At 27.8% G+C, this 19513-nt stretch overlaps 1 protein-coding gene across 1 annotated transcript in view; it reads left to right on the top strand.

The window, feature by feature from the left end:
* The window catches only part of sax (type I BMP receptor saxophone), a 20040-nt gene extending 527 nt beyond the window's left edge, over positions 1-19513 (top strand). The window contains exons 2-10 of the mRNA XM_043042888.3: positions 2315-2409; positions 3475-3682; positions 4732-4940; positions 5314-5413; positions 7238-7611; positions 9580-9826; positions 15542-15672; positions 15776-15925; positions 17841-19513. Of these exons, the coding sequence (XP_042898822.1) occupies positions 2315-2409; positions 3475-3682; positions 4732-4940; positions 5314-5413; positions 7238-7611; positions 9580-9826; positions 15542-15672; positions 15776-15910 (1499 nt within the window). The 3' untranslated portion in view covers positions 15911-15925; positions 17841-19513. The remainder of the gene's footprint in view (positions 1-2314; positions 2410-3474; positions 3683-4731; positions 4941-5313; positions 5414-7237; positions 7612-9579; positions 9827-15541; positions 15673-15775; positions 15926-17840) is intronic.

The raw sequence follows: 19513 nt of genomic DNA, 5'->3' as shown, positions 1-19513 counted from the left end.
ATATACTACCTTTGTCCTGTTAACATTTTGAATAAGAAATAAACTGATTACTCAGTCAATTTTATTTTACAAAACTGATTGACACTAGGAGATTATAAAGATTTCTAATCGAGATTATAAAGTCTTCGAACTTTTGTTCTCTTTGAACTTTGATTATAGGCAACGAAAGTATTTATGTGTACAGCTGGTATGCATAATGTAAATAAAGATCAGTTGCCTGTCTATAATAATTTTTGCCTAAAAGTAAAGGTTTTGTAAAAGGAAAACTACATCATTTGCTAGACATCTTTTTTGAATTATAGTAAAAATATTAGAAAAATAATTTGAATTAATTTTTATTTGTAGTGATACTGGACCTGCCAACTTTCTTTTCACATTATTTTCAAACTATTTTTTTTTTTTAAATTTATATTATTATTCTTCAAAACACACAATGATTATAACTTAGGTCCTACATCCACTGAAATCTATAAATCTGTCTGTCAATTTAAATAAAAATTTCCTAGTAAGAAGCTAAAAGTATTGCAACTTCTGGTTATAGCTGCAAATTTTGGGATGATTTCCATATCTTGATCTGTGGTAGAATAACACAAGTTTTACCAACTCAAAGAGTATTAATGTGTAGCCATGCTCCAGCAAACCTCTACTTTTTTAAAAATTTCCTGTTTAAACTCCATTTGGCACCTTAGCATTTGTAGTTGAGGTGGTGGCTGTAGTTGAATACGAAAATATCCCCTAGATTTTCAATTAGCTCTTAAAATAAATAGTTATCATAATAAGAGAAAGTCTTGAATGTCTAAATTTTTTTTTAAGTTTGCAGCAGCCTTATTGGTTAGAAATCAAAATTTCTAATAAGATTAGAAGGTAATTAAATTGAAATATAAATGAAAATGGGACAAAATGAACATGAATGCAATGCAGAACTTAATCTGGGACCCCTGAGGCAGAATTTTTTCAGGCTTTCTGTGACATACCTCTAATAATAATCTTTCTGCAAGATACTTTTAAAAATAACAAATATACATGTGACTAAATTAAAGTAACAGAAGCATTAAAAATTCAAAAAAAAAAAATAATAAATAATAATAATTCTTTTTGGAAGAAGTAAAATAATTTTTTAATTAAATGTGCAATTTTTTTTTAATTCTAATATTATAGGTGATGTTCTCGCATTTTGTAGGGGGAAAACACACTAATTATTTCCTCTTTCGTATTTTGTAAATCATTATCACATTCAAAAAATAATTTTAAAAATCACGAAATCCGTAGCAGTAACTACCGGAGAGAAAAAGATCGACGACGATACCACTCGAATCGGATAATGAAAAGGGCTACTAAATGCGTGTTTTCATTTCAAGATTCAGTTGTTGTAATAAATAATATCATAATAAAAATATCGGATTTTAAAAACTATGTGGAAATCAACAGTAATAATGACTGCATTAAAAAATTTCGAACGAAAATTTCTGCAGAAAAGAAAACCAAATTTTTTTACTTCATTACTCTTTATTTTTCATTATTATCAGAGGAGAATAGAAGAATCACAAGCATTTTTTTCTTTCCGATGCGCGAGAAAGACATATTTTGAATATAAGGCTGAAGAAAAGATAAAAATCATTCGAAAATTTCTGCAGAAAAAAAAAACATTTTTTTTTCCAAAAGATAAATTTTTCTGCAAGAACTCGATAACGTTCTGCGACTAAGTCGCCGTCTCACCACGATTCTGCCATGGGGTCTAGGACACCTTGCATGCATTCATATAGGTGCTTTTCTGTGAACTGTTTAACACAACATGAGTGTTATTTGTGTCTTGCAGCCCCATTTAAAAATAAAATATGTAAATACAAGATCTAAAATCAGTTTTAATACATGAAAAGTTAGATTTTTGAAATTGTTTTTTTGCCAGATTTTTATTTAAGAGTTAATTCTTTTCTGTGTGCAAAACACCCACGCAATTCTAGGGGTTATTGTAATAAACCCAAACAAATTCAATTTTAGTTATTCACAAATTGCTTAATTAGCCTAAAGGTATAATTACTGATTGTAGTAAGTCTAATAAATATTGAACTCATTAATTACTAAAAGACTTTTCCAATCACCCTGATGCATTGCAAATTGCTGGTGACATTTGCACTGTATTAATTTTTTAATTAGTTCAAAATACATTAATTTACAGCAGTATGTATTTGACCGGGTGTTTCTATGTGTAGATATAATTATCATTAATATAGAATTAATTTTATTTCAGCTTTCATCTTTGCTGATTTTTATTGTATCTCTTATATTTATTAATAATGTACTCAAAATTTTGCAGATGCTACTATAACTTCAAAAAATTCCAGTCGCTATTCATGTTATAGTTGTGATGAAGATTGTGAAAAGGTTTCAACTTGTGATAATGCTATTATGGTAAGTCTAAAAATAAGGTATTTTATTCATAATATCTTACTATTAATGAAAACCTAATGCCATTATCAGACACAGCCAATGAGAAAACATCTTATGGGATTAGCTAAACTGATAAGCTAGAACATTTCTCTATGTTGAAACACGAAATGATTTTGTGAATCTGAGCAAAATTTTTGTTTGTAGAGCTGTGGCTAAATAATGTCCATTTTTATTCTATTATATGTGTTTTATTCGGGTGATTTACTATTAGTGAAAATGTAACAGGAATGATAATTGAGTTTTTTCACTAAGTTTTTTCACTTTGGTTCATCAGCATAAAATAAATATAAGTTTTAACCATATTTTCCTATGACATGTTTTTTTTATCCTTAATTTATATTTATCCTTAATTTTTGATTATTATTTCAAATTAGACTTAAACAACTTACAAGTTAAACTTACTTACATTTATTAAACTTTGGTTTATAAAAAAAATCTAGTGAAGATATGTAAACAAAACAAACCAGTGAAAATGTTTATGGATTAATAATATAATATCCTATAGTTACTGGTTCTGTTATTAATTTTTTTTATATCTATCCCTGTTTTAATTTAGAGATTAGTTTTTGTTAGATCTGTAACCAGCATTTTTAATTTAAATTTCTTCTAGATTGACATTAATTTTTGTTATGCTTTTCCGTGTTTCTTTTTAACATAAAAATAATCTTTCTGTTCAATTTCTCTAATTTGTTTGAAATATATATAAAATAAATACAAAAATATGCATTTTTTGAACTGAGAATTGAAGAAGTAAATGATTAGTTACTGTAATTAATAATTTATTATAAGAGGTTTTCAAATATATTGCATTCTTAATAATTTTTTAAAATCATGTGAGAAATTGACTTAATAATATACTGAGAAAATAACTGTTATTCTTTCTGTTCTATTCTTCAATAACTGTTATTGTTATCCCTTCTTAAATAAAAGTGTATTTATATGTATTATATATATATGACAGTTGTTAGTATAGTGACGAAAGTGATAATTTAAAAAAAAAAAAAAAAATTTATAATTTTCTTACAGTGCTTTAGTTTTTCTGTGGGAGATATTAATGGTTATCGAGGTTTGCAGAAAGGCTGCCTGGATTCCAAAGATGCTATGTATTTTATTTGTAAAACAACAGAGTTTACCTCTAACAAACCGAATAAGGCTCAGTACAGTGGACTTTGCTGTCAGGGAGACTTTTGCAATAATGGATCTTTTCCTGTCTTAATGCCATTAATGCCCTCTTGTGAGTAATTTTATGTGATTATTTTTCAACATTTTGTCTATATATATATGAATTTTAATTGTAGAATTAATTATTTTGATTCTTTTCCATTTTGTAGAAGCAAGTGAATTCAACTATTTTATTTATTTATTATTTTTCAGAAAATTGTCACTTAAAAAAAAAATAATAAGTGCTGTTGAATTCTTTGCACCAAAGACTTTGGCATTGGCAAAAATTATCCATATATATGTACAGTAGGGAACCAATTATCCGGAACGATCGGGACCATCGCTATTCCGGATAACTGATTTTTCCGGTTTTCTGAATCGATACAAAAAACCGTTTTAACCCAACTAAAAAAAAACAAAAATAGTTGGAAATAATCTTAAAAAGAAGAAAAAACGATGAAGTAATACACTAATGATTATTTCCAAAATGATGGTAAGGTAAACATCTTTCAAAAAAGAAAGAAAAATCCTAAAATCTTATGAGGAAAAAAAAATATTTTTTTAAAAATGGCGGGGAAATTTATTGAATTTCGTTCCGGTTTTTTGGTTTTCCGGTTTTCTGATTTCCGGATAACGGGTTCTGTACTGTATTTATAAATTGAATTAAAATTTGGAAGAAAATGATAATGTTAATATTTTGTGCCGTTATACGTTTATTTTCATTGTGGGAAAGAAAGCAATAAGATTACATTTATGCTTTTAAAAAAAATATTGAAAAATTTTAGTTTAAAAATTTTTTGTGTATAAAAATTTATCCTTGGAAAGAAATTCCTCTGCTGCATTTCAAAATGAAATAGTCATACAATTTGGCTCTTTTAATTTTTTTAACTAATAAAAGATATGTCACTTTCAAAGTATTAAAATTTTTCATATTTTTTTTTAGAAAGATATATCTGTCTTTTAAAAATCTAACTTAGTGAAAATACTTCGGTTCTATTTCTTTTAAGTAATCAATAACCATTATAACATGTTTTCATTCTTTTGTTGTTGTTTACTTCGTTTTTGTTTTTCTTAAATTTTTACTGTCATTTTGTCTTTATAATTTCTCAATTTTTTTTACAGCTTCTGAAGAAGAGTCCAATCCAATTGTTACTATCTTAGTATCCATTGTGGGTGGTGTAATTGCATTATGTATGGTTATGTGGGGCATAATAATCATTTTAAGACATTGTGGCAAGAGACGAATGATATCCCTTGTTAATCATAATGATATAGAGTCCTTTTATCATGATGACCTGAGAGCAACTGCAGCTGGGGACAATACACTCAAGGTAAGCATTCAAATTTTTCGAATTGAAACTTATTGCTCTTATAAATTCAATGATATATTTTAAAATAATATTAAAGAAATTTTTTTTTTGGCTTCTTTAATTTCATTTGTTGATGGTCTTTTTGTGAGAAAATTTTTTTTTTACTTTCCCTATACCAGCAGAATTTGCAAGATGAAATATTTAATTTTTACGATTTTAGTTAATTCAATAATTAAGCCCATTTTTCGTAAATTCAATGTTTGGCATATTAAATACATAATTTAGATTTATGAACTACTTCTTTGAATCTCATATTTTTATCTACTAAAGACATCTTTATCTATCTAAATACACAGAGTTTTGTTAGCATATTATGAAAAGTTTTCCTTTTCAGGAAATTTTTGAGCACTCGGTTTCTTCTGGTAGTGGATCTGGTTTACCATTACTCATCCAGCGTACTTTGGCTCGTCAAATTACGCTTGCTGAATGTATTGGTAGGTGAATCTTTTGTTTAATGTTTTCAATGTGCATGCTTTTCCTTTTTATTTGAAATACTAACTAAATACCCATACTTCATATGGAGTAAAAGCTCTAATCACTCACTGAAATTTTTATAATCACTAATACAAAATCTTGCTAAATTCTCAAAGGCTTATACTAACACAGTAAAAAAAAGCTAATTAAATTAATTAATTAAGCTAATTAAAATCTAATTCTATTATTTACCCATCCTGGTGTCTTACTTTACCTAAATTACCTTAATAGAAGGGCAAGTATGCCCGTTCGCCAAATGCTCAGCAAATGGCACTAAAATCATACACATGGGCGACAAATTTTTGGCCATGAAGTATGTTTAGAATTTTCAAAATCGTTACAAAAAATGGGATCAGATCTTACAGTTTTTCTATTTGGAAAAAAAACTTTTAAATGGAAAAATGAAAAAAGGTGCGTTTATTTGTAGATCATTTAAAATGAATTTTTATTTTGCTAAACTCCTATGACTAGACTAAGTAAGTTTATCTAAATAAATTACAATTTTTTATATTCATTTCTTTAGTTTCAAAATTTTTTAAACGGAATAACTGAAAGTGTTTGGTACAAAAAATTTTACATTTAAATGCTGGAATTTCAAATTTCCATGTTGTGCTGTACTTGGCATTCATGTACTAACAGTATAATTGTTCATCAATAAAATAATATTATTTTTTGTTCCTTTGGAATTAACTTTATTTAGAATCTTATAGTTTTCAGATTCTAAATTTTTTTATGTAATATTCTGTTTGTTCTTTCTTTCATATTTTTCCTCATTTATTTATTTATTCAGTGTCAGCATTTTAATTTATGTTGAATCTATTTACTAATATTTTAGATTTTTTTAAAACTTAATTTTAATTAATACTAATCTTCAATGATTGTGAAGTAATGAGCCTAATTTGTTTTAGGGTGTTATAGATGGCAATTAAAAATTTTTGATGTGTACCATTACATGAAATATGTAATTGTAAAGTTTAATTTTTTCTCTAGTCTGTGTACCATATTAAAATTTTGAACCACTGAATGAATACCTAGGTGCTCCTATAAAAAGAACTATGAGGTGCTTCTATAAGATTATGAGATTAAACAAAACTTGTTTTTTAAAGTTTTACTCATTAAAATAAAGATTAACTAAATTTCTTATCATTTGGCATGGCATTATTGCTTGCAGCTAACTCATCATTCAACTTGCCATAACTGCTCAAACTTTACCCCAATCAAAAAAAAATTTTCTGCTACTTAAACCTGTTCAGCTGGTCTGTAAAAGCCGTTTTACTAAAGTATACATATTATATATCTAACTTATTATAGATGGTATGTATTAAAAAAGCAAATGTCACAATATCAATAATACAACTTATCAAAATTTAGCATCATTGATGTCAAAAATAGTATGGCAATTTGTTATGGTCTCTTAAAATCTTTTTTCCATTACTTTTTCTTTTTAGTTCATAACTCATATTTTAATTTCAGATTTTAAATTGTTTCATTTCAATTGTTTGTCCCATTTTCAAATTGTTCTGGAAAGCATTTATAGCAAAAGACACCCAAATTTTTATTTTAGTTATAAGATATTCATGTATATTATAATTTATCTAATAGAAGCTCTGGAAATTTTTCCAATACCTATCTATAAACAATATTAAAGAACTTTTTGTTATGAAGTTGTGGCTTATTGCTATAATCCCTTCATATTTGAAAATTGTAATTCTTTATGAAATTGCTTTAGAATTTCTTTATAAATTTCTTTCTTATTCAGTGTCTTTTCTATTATTAAATTTCAGGTAAAGGCCGTTATGGTGAAGTTTGGCGTGGGATTTGGCACGGTGAAAGTGTTGCTGTGAAGATATTCTTTTCACGCGACGAAGCCTCTTGGGCCAGGGAAACTGAAATCTACAGTACCATGATGTTGCATCATGAGAATATTTTGGAATATATGGGATCAGATGTGACATCTATTAATTCTTGCACTCAGTTGTGGCTGATCACTCATTATCATGAATTTGGATCTCTATATGATTATCTCAATACTAGAACATTGACTCCTCAGCAAATGATGATTATTGTAATATCTGCTGCTTCTGGCATTGTTCACCTTCATACTGAAATAAGCAGTGGGCAAGATGAAAAACCAGCCATTGCTCATCGTGATTTAAAAGTAACTCATTTTCTTAGATTTTGTGTGTGAGTGGGACACCAATCTGCCTTTTATATGTATTTTTTCTGACACTCAAACTATAAATAATCACTCATATATATTGGTATTTTTTTATTGAGAAAAAAATAGAATAGATACTTTACAAAAACTGTTAGATTATCGGAATTATATTTGTACTAAAATATAAAATTCAAAAAATTAGTTTGACTTTTTTTTTTCCATTCATATTCGAAACTTTATCAATTATTGATTTCATAAATCAAAGAAATTTCAATGATGAATTAAGGTTTCTCTTAGATCTAAATAAGTGCAGATTTGAAAAATTATTGTTTTGAAGAAGCCATGTTTGGAAGATTTCACCTTTAATGTAAAAAAAGACCTTGTTGTCCAATGCTGTATTTCAACGAAAAATTATTAAAATGCTAAATGTATATCACTTATTAATACAAAAAAATATATAAAAATATGTTTAAGGAAAATTCTGCATCAAACAGTTAATGTTATGCAATCAAGCTGAACAAATTTTAAATGAAAGCAAGTAAGCTTTGTATTGGAATAAATGAAACTCAAAGGAAAGTAAAATAAATATTTTAGTGAGTTTCAGTTCTTATGTTGCTACTGAACTGTAAACTAGCTTAATTTTCAATGACAAAAAAGGATTGTTTGTTAGATTCCAAAAAAGGATTATGGATATTTAAAATTTTGAAATTGTTCTTGGTATTATAATTTTATATCCTACAAAATATAAAATTTGAACAAAATCTGTGCAGTGGTTCCTGAGAAAATGTACACCTTCTTTACAATTTAATATCTCAGTAACTATTCTACTGATTTTGTTCCAAGTTTTGTATTTTGTCTCGTAAAATAACATTCCTTAAAATGATATAAAATTTTTTACACTTTATAATTCAAAATTTTAACAACTATTGTTAAATAAAATAATTAAAAATTATTTTTTGTATAGAATTATTTTTGGATAACTGAATTTTATAATTGGGTGCTAAGAATTTTCGATTTGCTTAAGACATTCTCAAGATAGGGCCAAGTATGCAAAAGAGGAAATTAAAATGAAAGGGGCCAATATTTGAATCTTTCACCTGCCCAAATCGGTAAAACAATACTTTCCTGGTTCCGGCTACCCCCTATATTTCGAGGGTTAGAAATTCAAATCTGTCGAAAGAAAGATATGTTTATACAGAAAATATAATCTGCACTAGTTAATGAACATGTTTGAGTTAATTTCTTCGAACCATTAAGATTGAGTCCTGGTACCTAAAAATCTGATCATTTAATCAACTTTAGACAAGCTAATTAGTGCCAGACAAATTTTTAAAGTCCAAAATAAAGTACTAAGACTTGCTTTCTCTACTTTTTTTCTTATTTATATTCTTGATTTCGACCATGAGAATAAGAGATTGCAATAAACTGAGAAAAAAGTTTTTGATAGTATTATTTGCAAAGCAGTGTTGAGTCCCTTTAGTGTTATTCTTCTCTTATCTTTATAAGTAATGACACAATTTTTAAAAAAAATGACTGAACCATTTATTAAATTTGCTTACTTCCAAAGATCCTTTCATACAATTATTAATGTAATTTTTACAGAAAAATTTTATTTGCATATTATGCAGTGCTGTCTCTGATGCAGTTTTATAAAGACAGTGATTACAATTGTATTTGTAAGTAATCCTCAGATAACTAAAAAGTTTCAGCATGGAATTGGAGTAACTATTCAATATTTTACATACAAATAACATTGAAATTTTCCTAAAATGCCTGGAAAGGTGTAGATTTTTTTTTTTTTTGAAATTAGATGGTAGCACTGATAGTAAATCATTTTTATAAACTTGTTAATTATATTCTTAACTTGTTTCTTCAGCAACCTTTTGAACAGGAACATAATAAAACATTTTTATAAATTTGTAAATTATAACTTTTCTTTACAATTAATTTTATTTTAATATTTTTCAGACTAAAAACATTCTTGTGAGACGGAATGGAACTTGCGTAATAGCCGATTTTGGATTAGCCGTGACACACACCCGATCTTGTGGTACGTCTGTTGCTGAAAACTACAGAGTGGGCACTAAGCGTTATATGGCACCAGAAGTATTGGAGGAAAATCTAGATCCCAACCACTTTGGATCTTACACAAGAGCTGATATGTATGCATTTGGACTGATTTTATGGGAAGTTTGTTTACGCTGTTTAACTGGAGGTAATATTTAAATTTTCTACATTTTTAAAATGACAGATTCTTTAAACATAGTTAAAATTATTTGAACAATATTTAAAAGAGTATTTGAGGTAATGATTGATAATTCCAATAAACAAATATCTGTATCTAGTTGACTAAAATGGACAAGTTTTCTATAAAATTTAATCTTATCCAATAAAAGTTAATCTAATGCAAAGCTATCCATAATCTTGTTTGAACATGTTCCAATAGTTTCTTTAATATGATTTCTGTACTTAAGGAGCAATTATTCCAAAAATTGCTTACAATCTGTCTCGATCTAATTTTCCTAGCTATCTTTAGACCTATTCTAAAGAAAGATCTCTTTTTAATTCTCATCTTTATACTTTATTTTCGTTCCACAAGTAGGATAATAGAAATTTTAAGTTTGTATCATTGCTAAACTGCATGTTTTAATGTCACATTTAAAAAAAATGGTTTCTTATTACAATGGTTAAAATTTATAAATTCTGAAGTAACTTATAACTTCTCTACATCTCAAATTGACAGATATTCTAAACTTAATTAAAATTCTTCGAGCAATATTTTAAGTATTGAGTGAATTAGATCTAATAATTTTATTAATGTAATTGCTGGACATAAAGGGATATTTTTCAAAATTGCTTCAAAGCCTGTCTCAGCTATGCTCCAATTCATCCTAACTATCTTCTAACATATTCAAAAAAAAAAAGGATCTTTTAATTTTGTCTATTATTGAGAACCTATGCTAAGATTTCTGAGTGAAACAGGGGGTCAGAGTGCTGTCGATCTGTGTTTTCCTAGCTTTGTGCTAGTTAAGTTTTTTTTTTTTAACCCCTTTCTTCTCGCTCCCGTGAAAATGACGGGGTGAGGTTTCGTCCTCTGTTTCTCGCTCCCGTTATATTTCCAGGCTGGAGTGTTTAGTAGTAATGTGCCAATAAGAATAAAGCAAATTTATTTCTTTTGCCCAGAAAACCTTGTATTTCTCATTTTACACACCAGATGGCAGTAGCGGGATATTTTTAAGGTAATTGTAGATAGTTAGTTTATTTTAAACTAAATGTCAGCCCTAATCAAATGCGTGATAGTAAAAAAAAAAAATAGATACTTTTATGACTGTTTTCTAGAAAATTAACTGATCGTTAAGGGGTTAAACTAATAGTGTTGTGTATAATGTTGATAGAGTGGAAGTTGCTTATTTGGATATTGTTTATTCTCTAGTTCATAAAATATTCATAACACAAGGATGACCGGAAACTTAGAACAACATTACTTTATTTTTTCGGAGATCGCTTCACTCCTTGCACATAACTCTCACCTAGGCACCATTACACGAATGAATTTCTCTCTAGGGGGCGCTATAACACAATACTCTCTTTAACACTGAACAGATATTATGATGTTCAATTCTTAGGGAAAAAAAGACTGATATAATTTTTTTTTAATCAAGAATCTTTCAGTTTTCCAAGGGGAAAAAAAAAAACATTTTTCAAATCTCGAGGAAAGGAATAGTTACTACAGTGTAACGTCCCATATCCAGACGTCAATTTCCCGGACACTTTTTGACAATCAAAATAAACAAACATCTCTCCATCTTCCCCTTTCCTTTAAAAAAAAAAAAAGGTCTTTTGACACATTTTCTCTTTTTTTAGCTTGCACTGAACCTCTGATTTATGCATCGAACCCATAAATCACCAGAAAGGGGAAGTGAAGATCTACCAAAACCATTGAGTGACCGTTAGTGACGCTCCTCCCTTGGAATGTAGGAAAAAGAGGGAGATTTGTTTTCAAAAGACCGCAACTGAGTCTGATTCTGAGAGGCATTTCCTGGAACCTTTTTATTGAAAGAAGAAATACTGTGGAAAAGGGTAAACGGGGCAAGCGTTAAGGTGGAGTGGGAGTCAAAATGGAAAATTTGAATCGGTGTAAAAGGATACACGTCCTTGAGAAACAAAACATTCGTTCTTCCCCATACCATGTAATACTTAGGAGGTGGGGGAAAAAGGGGGTAACATTCTTTCAGTTATCGAAGAAAAAATAAAGAGAACCCAATCAGCGTGCCCCGCCTTTATGCTTGATTGATAGCCAATGATTCGAGAGAAAACAATAATTTGTTACTTCCCCACCCTCCTCTTTACACTTATTTTCTTTCACAAATAAGGAGGAAATGAATTTTTCTCCTCCACCTACCCACCTTAATGAATGACGAGAATTTCCCTTTCTTGCTTGAATCATTCTAGTTAAAAATGGCGGATTATTATTTTCATATGTCAATTTTTTTTCGTTTTCTATATTTTAAGCAGTAATATTTTTTTCTAATATTTCATATTTTATTGATTAGATATTCTAATACTAAAACATTATTCCCCTTAAAAATAATGTTTATTTATTTTTTGCTTCTTAGATTTAGATCATTTTAAACTTTGTTCCAGAATGACATGAATTTCCTCTTCCTGCTTGAATCGTTCTAGTTCAAAATGGCGGATTAATATTTTCATAACTGTTAAATTTTTTTCGTTTTCCATATTTTCAGCAATAATATTTTATTTCTATTATTTTATATTTGATTGATTAGATATTCTAATGCTAAAACATTATTCCCCTTAAAAATAATGCTTATTTATTTTTTGCTTCTTAGATTCAGATCGTTTATTAAATCATTTTAAGCTTTGTTTACCTTGGGGGTCTATTGTACGGAAAAATCTATTATACGGACTTCTGGAAGTCCCACCGATTCCGGATACGCGACTTTACACTGTATATTTCAATATATATACATACGACTTCTTAAAAATTCGATTTTTTAGGCACTATTCAAGCCATTTCACTCAGATTTTGTCATGTAAAATTACGTACTTTAAAATGACATAAAAAAATTGTATGCCTTACTATTCAATTTTCATTTACTATAAAGTAAAATAATAAATATTTACTAACATTTATATTGAATAAATTTTGTAATTGTGTGTAAAAAAATTTCTACTGATTTAAAAAGTTCTCGAGATATGGTGAGTGTTTTCATCATAGAAAAAAAAATGGGTGAGAATTTCTCACCCTTTCTCAAAAACAGGGTGAGATTTCGAAAAGTTAAGTGAGATTTCTAAAAACTAAAAAACACAAAAACTCTTGAAAAAAAATCATTTCTTTAATTGTAATACATTTTTAACGTCTTCTATATTTTAAAGCATTGAATATTTTTGGTGCATCATCATAGAAGATTTTGCCTTTAAAAGGTATTTGTCCATCTTACATAAGTGCATAAAAAATTTGAACGTCTCACATGAAGAAACCTTACCTACGGTAAACACATGGTTTCAGAGAAATGTGTTCTGAAAGGGGTTCCGTGGTTGTGTTCTGTTGTTCGAAAAGTTTCTGAACAATACTGGTAAATAGGGAGGCTAGATAATGGGGCAGATGTTGAAAATAATGAAAGATCCAGGAGGAAAAGTGAAACGGATTTTATTCTAAATGGCGTAATTCGAAGCTTTTTCCAAATGCAAAATTTTGAAATTGATTTATAGAATGCGCGAATTTCTCGCGGTAATAATTTTTTAATGCGAGAAAAGAAAAAAATATGCGAGGTTCTCGCGCTGTAGTGAAAACACTGATGGTGAAATATGCAAAAGTAAAAATAATAAGGGGTCCAAACTTTGAAATACTCTCTTCTCCTGATTATAGAGACCATATTTCCCAGATTGCAGCTTCCCCCTATATATTAGGGGTCAAAAATATTAATCCCTCAGAAAAAAAAGTTATGTTTATTCAGAGAAGGTAAGTTTTTGTGTATCTGATTACGAAACTTATAATATTGACTTCACTAATTAATTAGCATATTTGAAGTCACCCCTTCGAACCATTAAAATTAAGTCCTAAAATGTGAAGATCTGATCATTAGATCAAAAGATATTCAGTTAGTTCCCTTTTTTGTGTGCACTGTGCAATGATAAACAAAAAATAAAGATAATCACCCTGAACAACATTCGTCCAAAAGATTGGATTTTCATCTACTGAAAATCAAATTTAATGGTTCAAAAAGTTAACTACAAATATACTGATTTAGTAGTGCTAATTAATAAATTTAGCATGTAACACACAAAAAGTACTTTTTCTGAATAGACATACCTTTTCTTGAATAGATTAGGATTCTTGACCATTATGTTATGGAGGGTCGCCGCAATCTCGAAAACAATGGTTCCAATAGTCTGGAGAGCAGTCTACCCCTTAACGTTAATTTAATTTTTTGTGCATTTGTGGTCATATGTTGAGAACTTTTTATTTGAAACCAGAAAAATTTTGCACTTAATTATAAATTTCATCTATCCAAATAAGAAGCCATTCTTAATAATTATTTATTGCTTTTTATAAGTAATAGTAACTTTAAAGCATTTTTGAATTGTAAGGCAGGGATGGCGAACCAATGGCACGCGTGCCATTTACGGCACGAGAAACACTATTTTTGGCACGCCACCGATCACAATTGTTATTACACTATGAATTGTTATTACACAAATGTTATTACACTATGAAGCATATTTAACAATTAAATTAAAATTCACAAAAAACAAACAAAATAATAAACAATTATTAATAAAGAAATTAACAATTAATGCTAAAAAAACAATAACCATAAAAAGCAAACTGACAATAAATAACTAGCAACAAAAAAAATTAACAGTTCCGCTTAAACTAACATCTTACAACCTAATATAAGTTATTTGTCATCGAATCTACAGCAACAGAAGTCACACTGATGTTACTTTAAATTGTTTTAAGACTTGGCAAAATGTATTTTTTTTCAATGTAAATAAAGAGTTTTGAGTTGATAGTATTTAGTATTATTATTTTCCCAATAATCACGAAGTGAAAATTATTTGACGGCACGTCTATGACCTCATTAAACAATTTTTTTAGAAAAAATGGCACGTTGGTGTATAAAGGTTCGCCACCCCTGTTGTAAGGTATACAAATTTTTACTCCATTTTAAATTACATAAGAAATGACAAAATACAAAACTTATCAAATCACTCTTAAGAAATAAAAAGTTAAAAATGCAACTTTTTTAACTTTAATTCAGTAACAATTAAACAGATTTTGTTAACATTTTGTATTTTATCATTTAAAGTTGCTTAGTAAAAATTGTGTTTGTCAATGAAATAAAAAAAATGTTTCTAGAGTACAGCTGTAATATATAAAGTTCTCGTACAAAATAAATTAACTAATTTAGAAATAGTTATTGAAAAACTCATTAATTTTTAAATTCAAAAGAGTTTCACACAATTTTTCTTATCAAACTTCTTAACTTATGTTTATCTCTTCAAGTCAACAAACATTATTTTTCATTCTTCTTACTTTCCTATACATCTTATGTAAACTTTAAAATTTATTAATTCAAAGTTATAATTTTTAAATTGGTTCTCAAAATTTTTTGAAAATTAAAATCTTGACTGAAATTGAAAATCTAACTATAGGTTCCTACATAATTACTGATAAGCAACTAATTAATGTATTTAATTATATGAAATATTTAAAACTTAAAATTATTTTTTTGCATTTGAGTGAAATTTTAAAACTTATATTTATTTTACAAATTATTTTAAACTTATAAAAGCTTATTATTTTTTAACTTTTTTAATTTTAACAAATAATACTTAAAGTATTTAAAACTTGTGTGCATTTTTTACATTTGAGTGAAAGTAATTAGATGTATTTATTTTTAAGGCATTGCTGAAGATTATCATCCACCTTTTTATGAATTTGTACCTAGTGATCCTAGTTTTGAAGATATGAAAAAAGTAGTATGTGTTGACCAAACAAGACCTGTGATACCCAATAGATGGTCATCAGATATGGTATTATTTTGATATAGTTAAATCAAAGCACCTAACACCTTTGTGTTTTATGTCAGTTACTACATAATTTGATTAAAATAATTCTCTTTTTTTTCTCCCCTAGACATTGTCTGCTATGACAAAACTTATGAAAGAATGTTGGCGTGACAAACCATCAGCCCGCCTCACTTCCTTAAGAGTGAAAAAGACTCTCACCAAAATAGCTGCAGCTGATCCAAAGATTAATTTGGATTACTAATCTGTGATCTTTATGGTAAGATTTTAAGTATCTGCAGTATAACCTTGAAAACCTAAACTGGAAACTTTAGAAAAGCAGAAAAATATTAGTTAAATTCTTTTTAAAACTAAAATGTTAATCTAAAGCGAAGTCTTTAGCAGTAATAGTCATGGTTTTAAAAACCGCGTGAAAATCTGTTGCTGTAACTTCGGGACAAGCCGTTCGCCCAAACCACATGCATTTGGGAGGAAATTTTCAGTATTTGAGTGTGTCAAAAAGTGCTTTATTTCAAAAGCACAATTCTAAACTCGTTGATTCATACTATCTTATTGAAAATGTTGGAATTTCAAAAATCCCCTTTATGTAGGTGAAATATTGCCAAAAAGCCATCCGAAAATCATATGGATTTATGTTGGAATCAAATGTCTTTTTTTTCCTTCTCTTTAACAATTTTTAATATTATTATTGATTTACTTAAGTAAGATTTCTAAAATTTTCAAAACATGGACTTTCAAACCTCTTAAACTGTCAAGATTTACAAGGTTATACAAACTAACAATCATTTATAAGGTTATACTGAATTTCTTATTACTGTTTTTGATATTGCAATAATGTATAGGTCTCATAACCAGTACCATTCAGATTAAAGGATACCACTGTCTGAAATATTTCACATGAGCAGTATCATTTCTCTCCTTTCTTTGCAAAGAAAAAGGAAGGGGACAGGAGAATAATTGATATTTTGTTGGAAAATAACTTAACAATATTTTTAAATGTGGAATTGGCAAACAATTAACACTGCATTTTTTTTTTTCTTAAAATTTAATCCATAAATTTTTTTTTTCAAAGTTAGAAAAATTTGTGTCCCGTTTGAAGAGAGGTAAAATATCATTTCAGGGCATAAATGACTGTTTGGGTCTGGTTACGGGAGTGTCCGTTTTGCAGAGAAGGTACATAAAGGTTTATTTATAGAAGATTAACAAGGAATTAAAAATATGTCCGTAATGAAAAACGTCCGTTTTGTAGGAGTGTCCATAACGTGAGGTTTCACTGTATTTGGAAGATAAAAAATCAATATTGTAACTATACAGTTTTATTTAACAACCTTAAAACTTAATATTTATTTTATAATTGACCCAATAATGCAAAAATCGCATTAAAAGCGGATTCTTTATATGTTGTATGTGATACAAATGTGTTAAAAAGTTTTAATCTTAAAATTTTTCTCAAATGTTATACTAGATCTCAGACCACCATTTATTGTCATTTATATCTCAAGTTTTATTCACAATTGTGATTTAAATAAATTACAGGTGAATGTCACTTGCTTGTGATTTGTATTGCAATATATTCAATTTTATTTATCAATAAAAAAACTAAATGGGCATTGGATCATTTTAATTAAATTGGATCACATTACTGAAATAGAGATACATTTCTGTATCATAATTTTATGTGCTATAGCACATCATTGTATTGTTTCTATTCATTATTTTAAAATATTTATGGTGATTAATTGAATCATATTATGCTTCTGAATATAAAAATCATGGCACAGTCTCATTCGATCCAAAATGAAAAACATTGATATTCCATATTGTTTTTCTTTCATTCCTTTATTGCAAATAACTGTAACGTCGCTATAGTTAGACAAATTAATAAATCATCTTAATTTCAGGATAAATAACTCCCAGTTTTTTTCCCACTCATTATTGGTATAGCAAGAATAGCCAATGTTTGCTGAATTCTCTGTGTAAAAAACTCCACATGTTTTGTTAATAACTTATCTAACTGTAATATATTTAGCGGAATAACACTTTTTGAAATATCATTAAATGACTTACTGTACTTATTGAACTATTTTATAAAACTTGGCTCTTAACAATTTTATATAAATCTAGCTATATTTATTTGAAATAAAGTGTTTTTATTCTTTGTTTTTCTTTAACAGTTTACTATTTGCTAAATACTGGTATAACTCCTATGAAAATTCTGGATGTTAGCTGTATATTTTGTGCTTGTGAAATTTCATCAGGGAAAATATTATCTGCAGTTTTGAGCGCAAGATGTATATATACATATATATATATATTATCATCCACTGCCATTTATGTGAATGTATCAAAGATCGAAGTGTTTTTACTTGAGACACATGTGTTTTGCACTAGAAACAATTTGTTTTATTTTCAAGATCTTTTTTTTCTCTCTCATCTAACATTGGTCAAGATCTTTTTGGCTACATTACCCTCCAATATTTTAGATATTATATTTGTGTAATGTACCGCATCTCCCAAAAATAACCACCAGTTTGAAAAATCTGTTCTGTTTAGAAAATCAGAATTTAGAATTAGTAACAAAGTTCTTCTACAGATGCCGCTGCTGATTAGAAATTTTTTTAAAAACAATAGTTTCTGCTGTATCTCAAACTGTACCGATTGAAATATTCTCAAAATTAACAGACCAGAAGGTCTGTTAGTTTTAAAAGATGTAGGATAATTGTGCCGCCTTCTTGCAGCAGATGATGATTAGTTTCAAAAAATTGTTCTGAAGTTGTTCTCAGTTAGGAAAAACAAACTGGTTTTTTTAGCAGAATGCAGCAAATCATATATTTATCTTCTTTTTTTTTTAAATGGTTTTTCAAATTGATGGGTGTCTTAGGGATCTATGGTATTATTCATAGACATTTTATTATTATGAATTATTGCACTTATTATGCTGTAAAATTGCTTGTGGTACTCTTAATACATCTATAATTCATAAAAACACATTCTTCTCAAGTCTGTGATCAAAAATTGTGTTAAAATAAATCTTTATTGTGGTCAAACTTTATTTTAAAATTGAAAAGTCAATTTTTAAATTGTTAGTAGAGAAAAAATCATTAAAATTTTTATAAGCCTATTGCTGTTTTTAATAAACCTGTTTTTAACTTTAAAAATTTCAAGTTTGAAAATTTTAGATGAAATGTATCCTTTAGGCATTTTCTTAAACTAATTTCATTACATTTTCTGAACTTGAAAATCTTTCATATTTTGAGAAACTATTATAAAAATTCCAAATGCCTCATATTCAATCAATGAGAAGGATTTTGGAATTTTATTTATTCTTTTTTTCCAAAATTGTGCGGACTTTATCATAACCATTTTATGTAAGTTTTAAGATTTTTAGATGGCTTGCTTCGTTGAAATATCTAATTAAATTAATCATTAAATATGTCATTGTCATCTGTTTTATTTAAAAATGGCTGTGAACATTAAATTTTTCTGAATTAAATTCAAGGTTTTAACTGTGCTTTCTTTTATAAGGAAAAAAATTTTTTTTTACTTAGTATGTAATCCATACACATAGTTACTTCAAAGAAATTTTTTTATTAGTTTTATTCTAATAAGTTCTATTAATTGTTATTACTTTAACTAAAATTCTTAAATTATTACTTTGATGTATTTTTTTTTTTAAAGTTAGACTTTTTATATCAAAGTAAGACTGGGAGAAATTTTGCTTTGTTGAAATATTGCACACTAATTTGTTTGTATTATCATCCCAAGTATTGCAATTTTTATTATTCACTTGATATACATAATACAATAAAAATGATTGCTAAATAACTATTCCACAGCTTCATAGAAA

This window comes from Parasteatoda tepidariorum, chromosome 8, assembly GCF_982258835.1.
Source record: "Parasteatoda tepidariorum strain Cologne lab strain chromosome 8, Ptep-v5.0, whole genome shotgun sequence".
Classification (NCBI taxonomy): domain Eukaryota; kingdom Metazoa; phylum Arthropoda; class Arachnida; order Araneae; family Theridiidae; genus Parasteatoda; species Parasteatoda tepidariorum.
The sequence above is the reverse complement of the archived record's forward strand: the minus strand, read 5'-3'. Positions and strand labels throughout refer to the sequence as shown.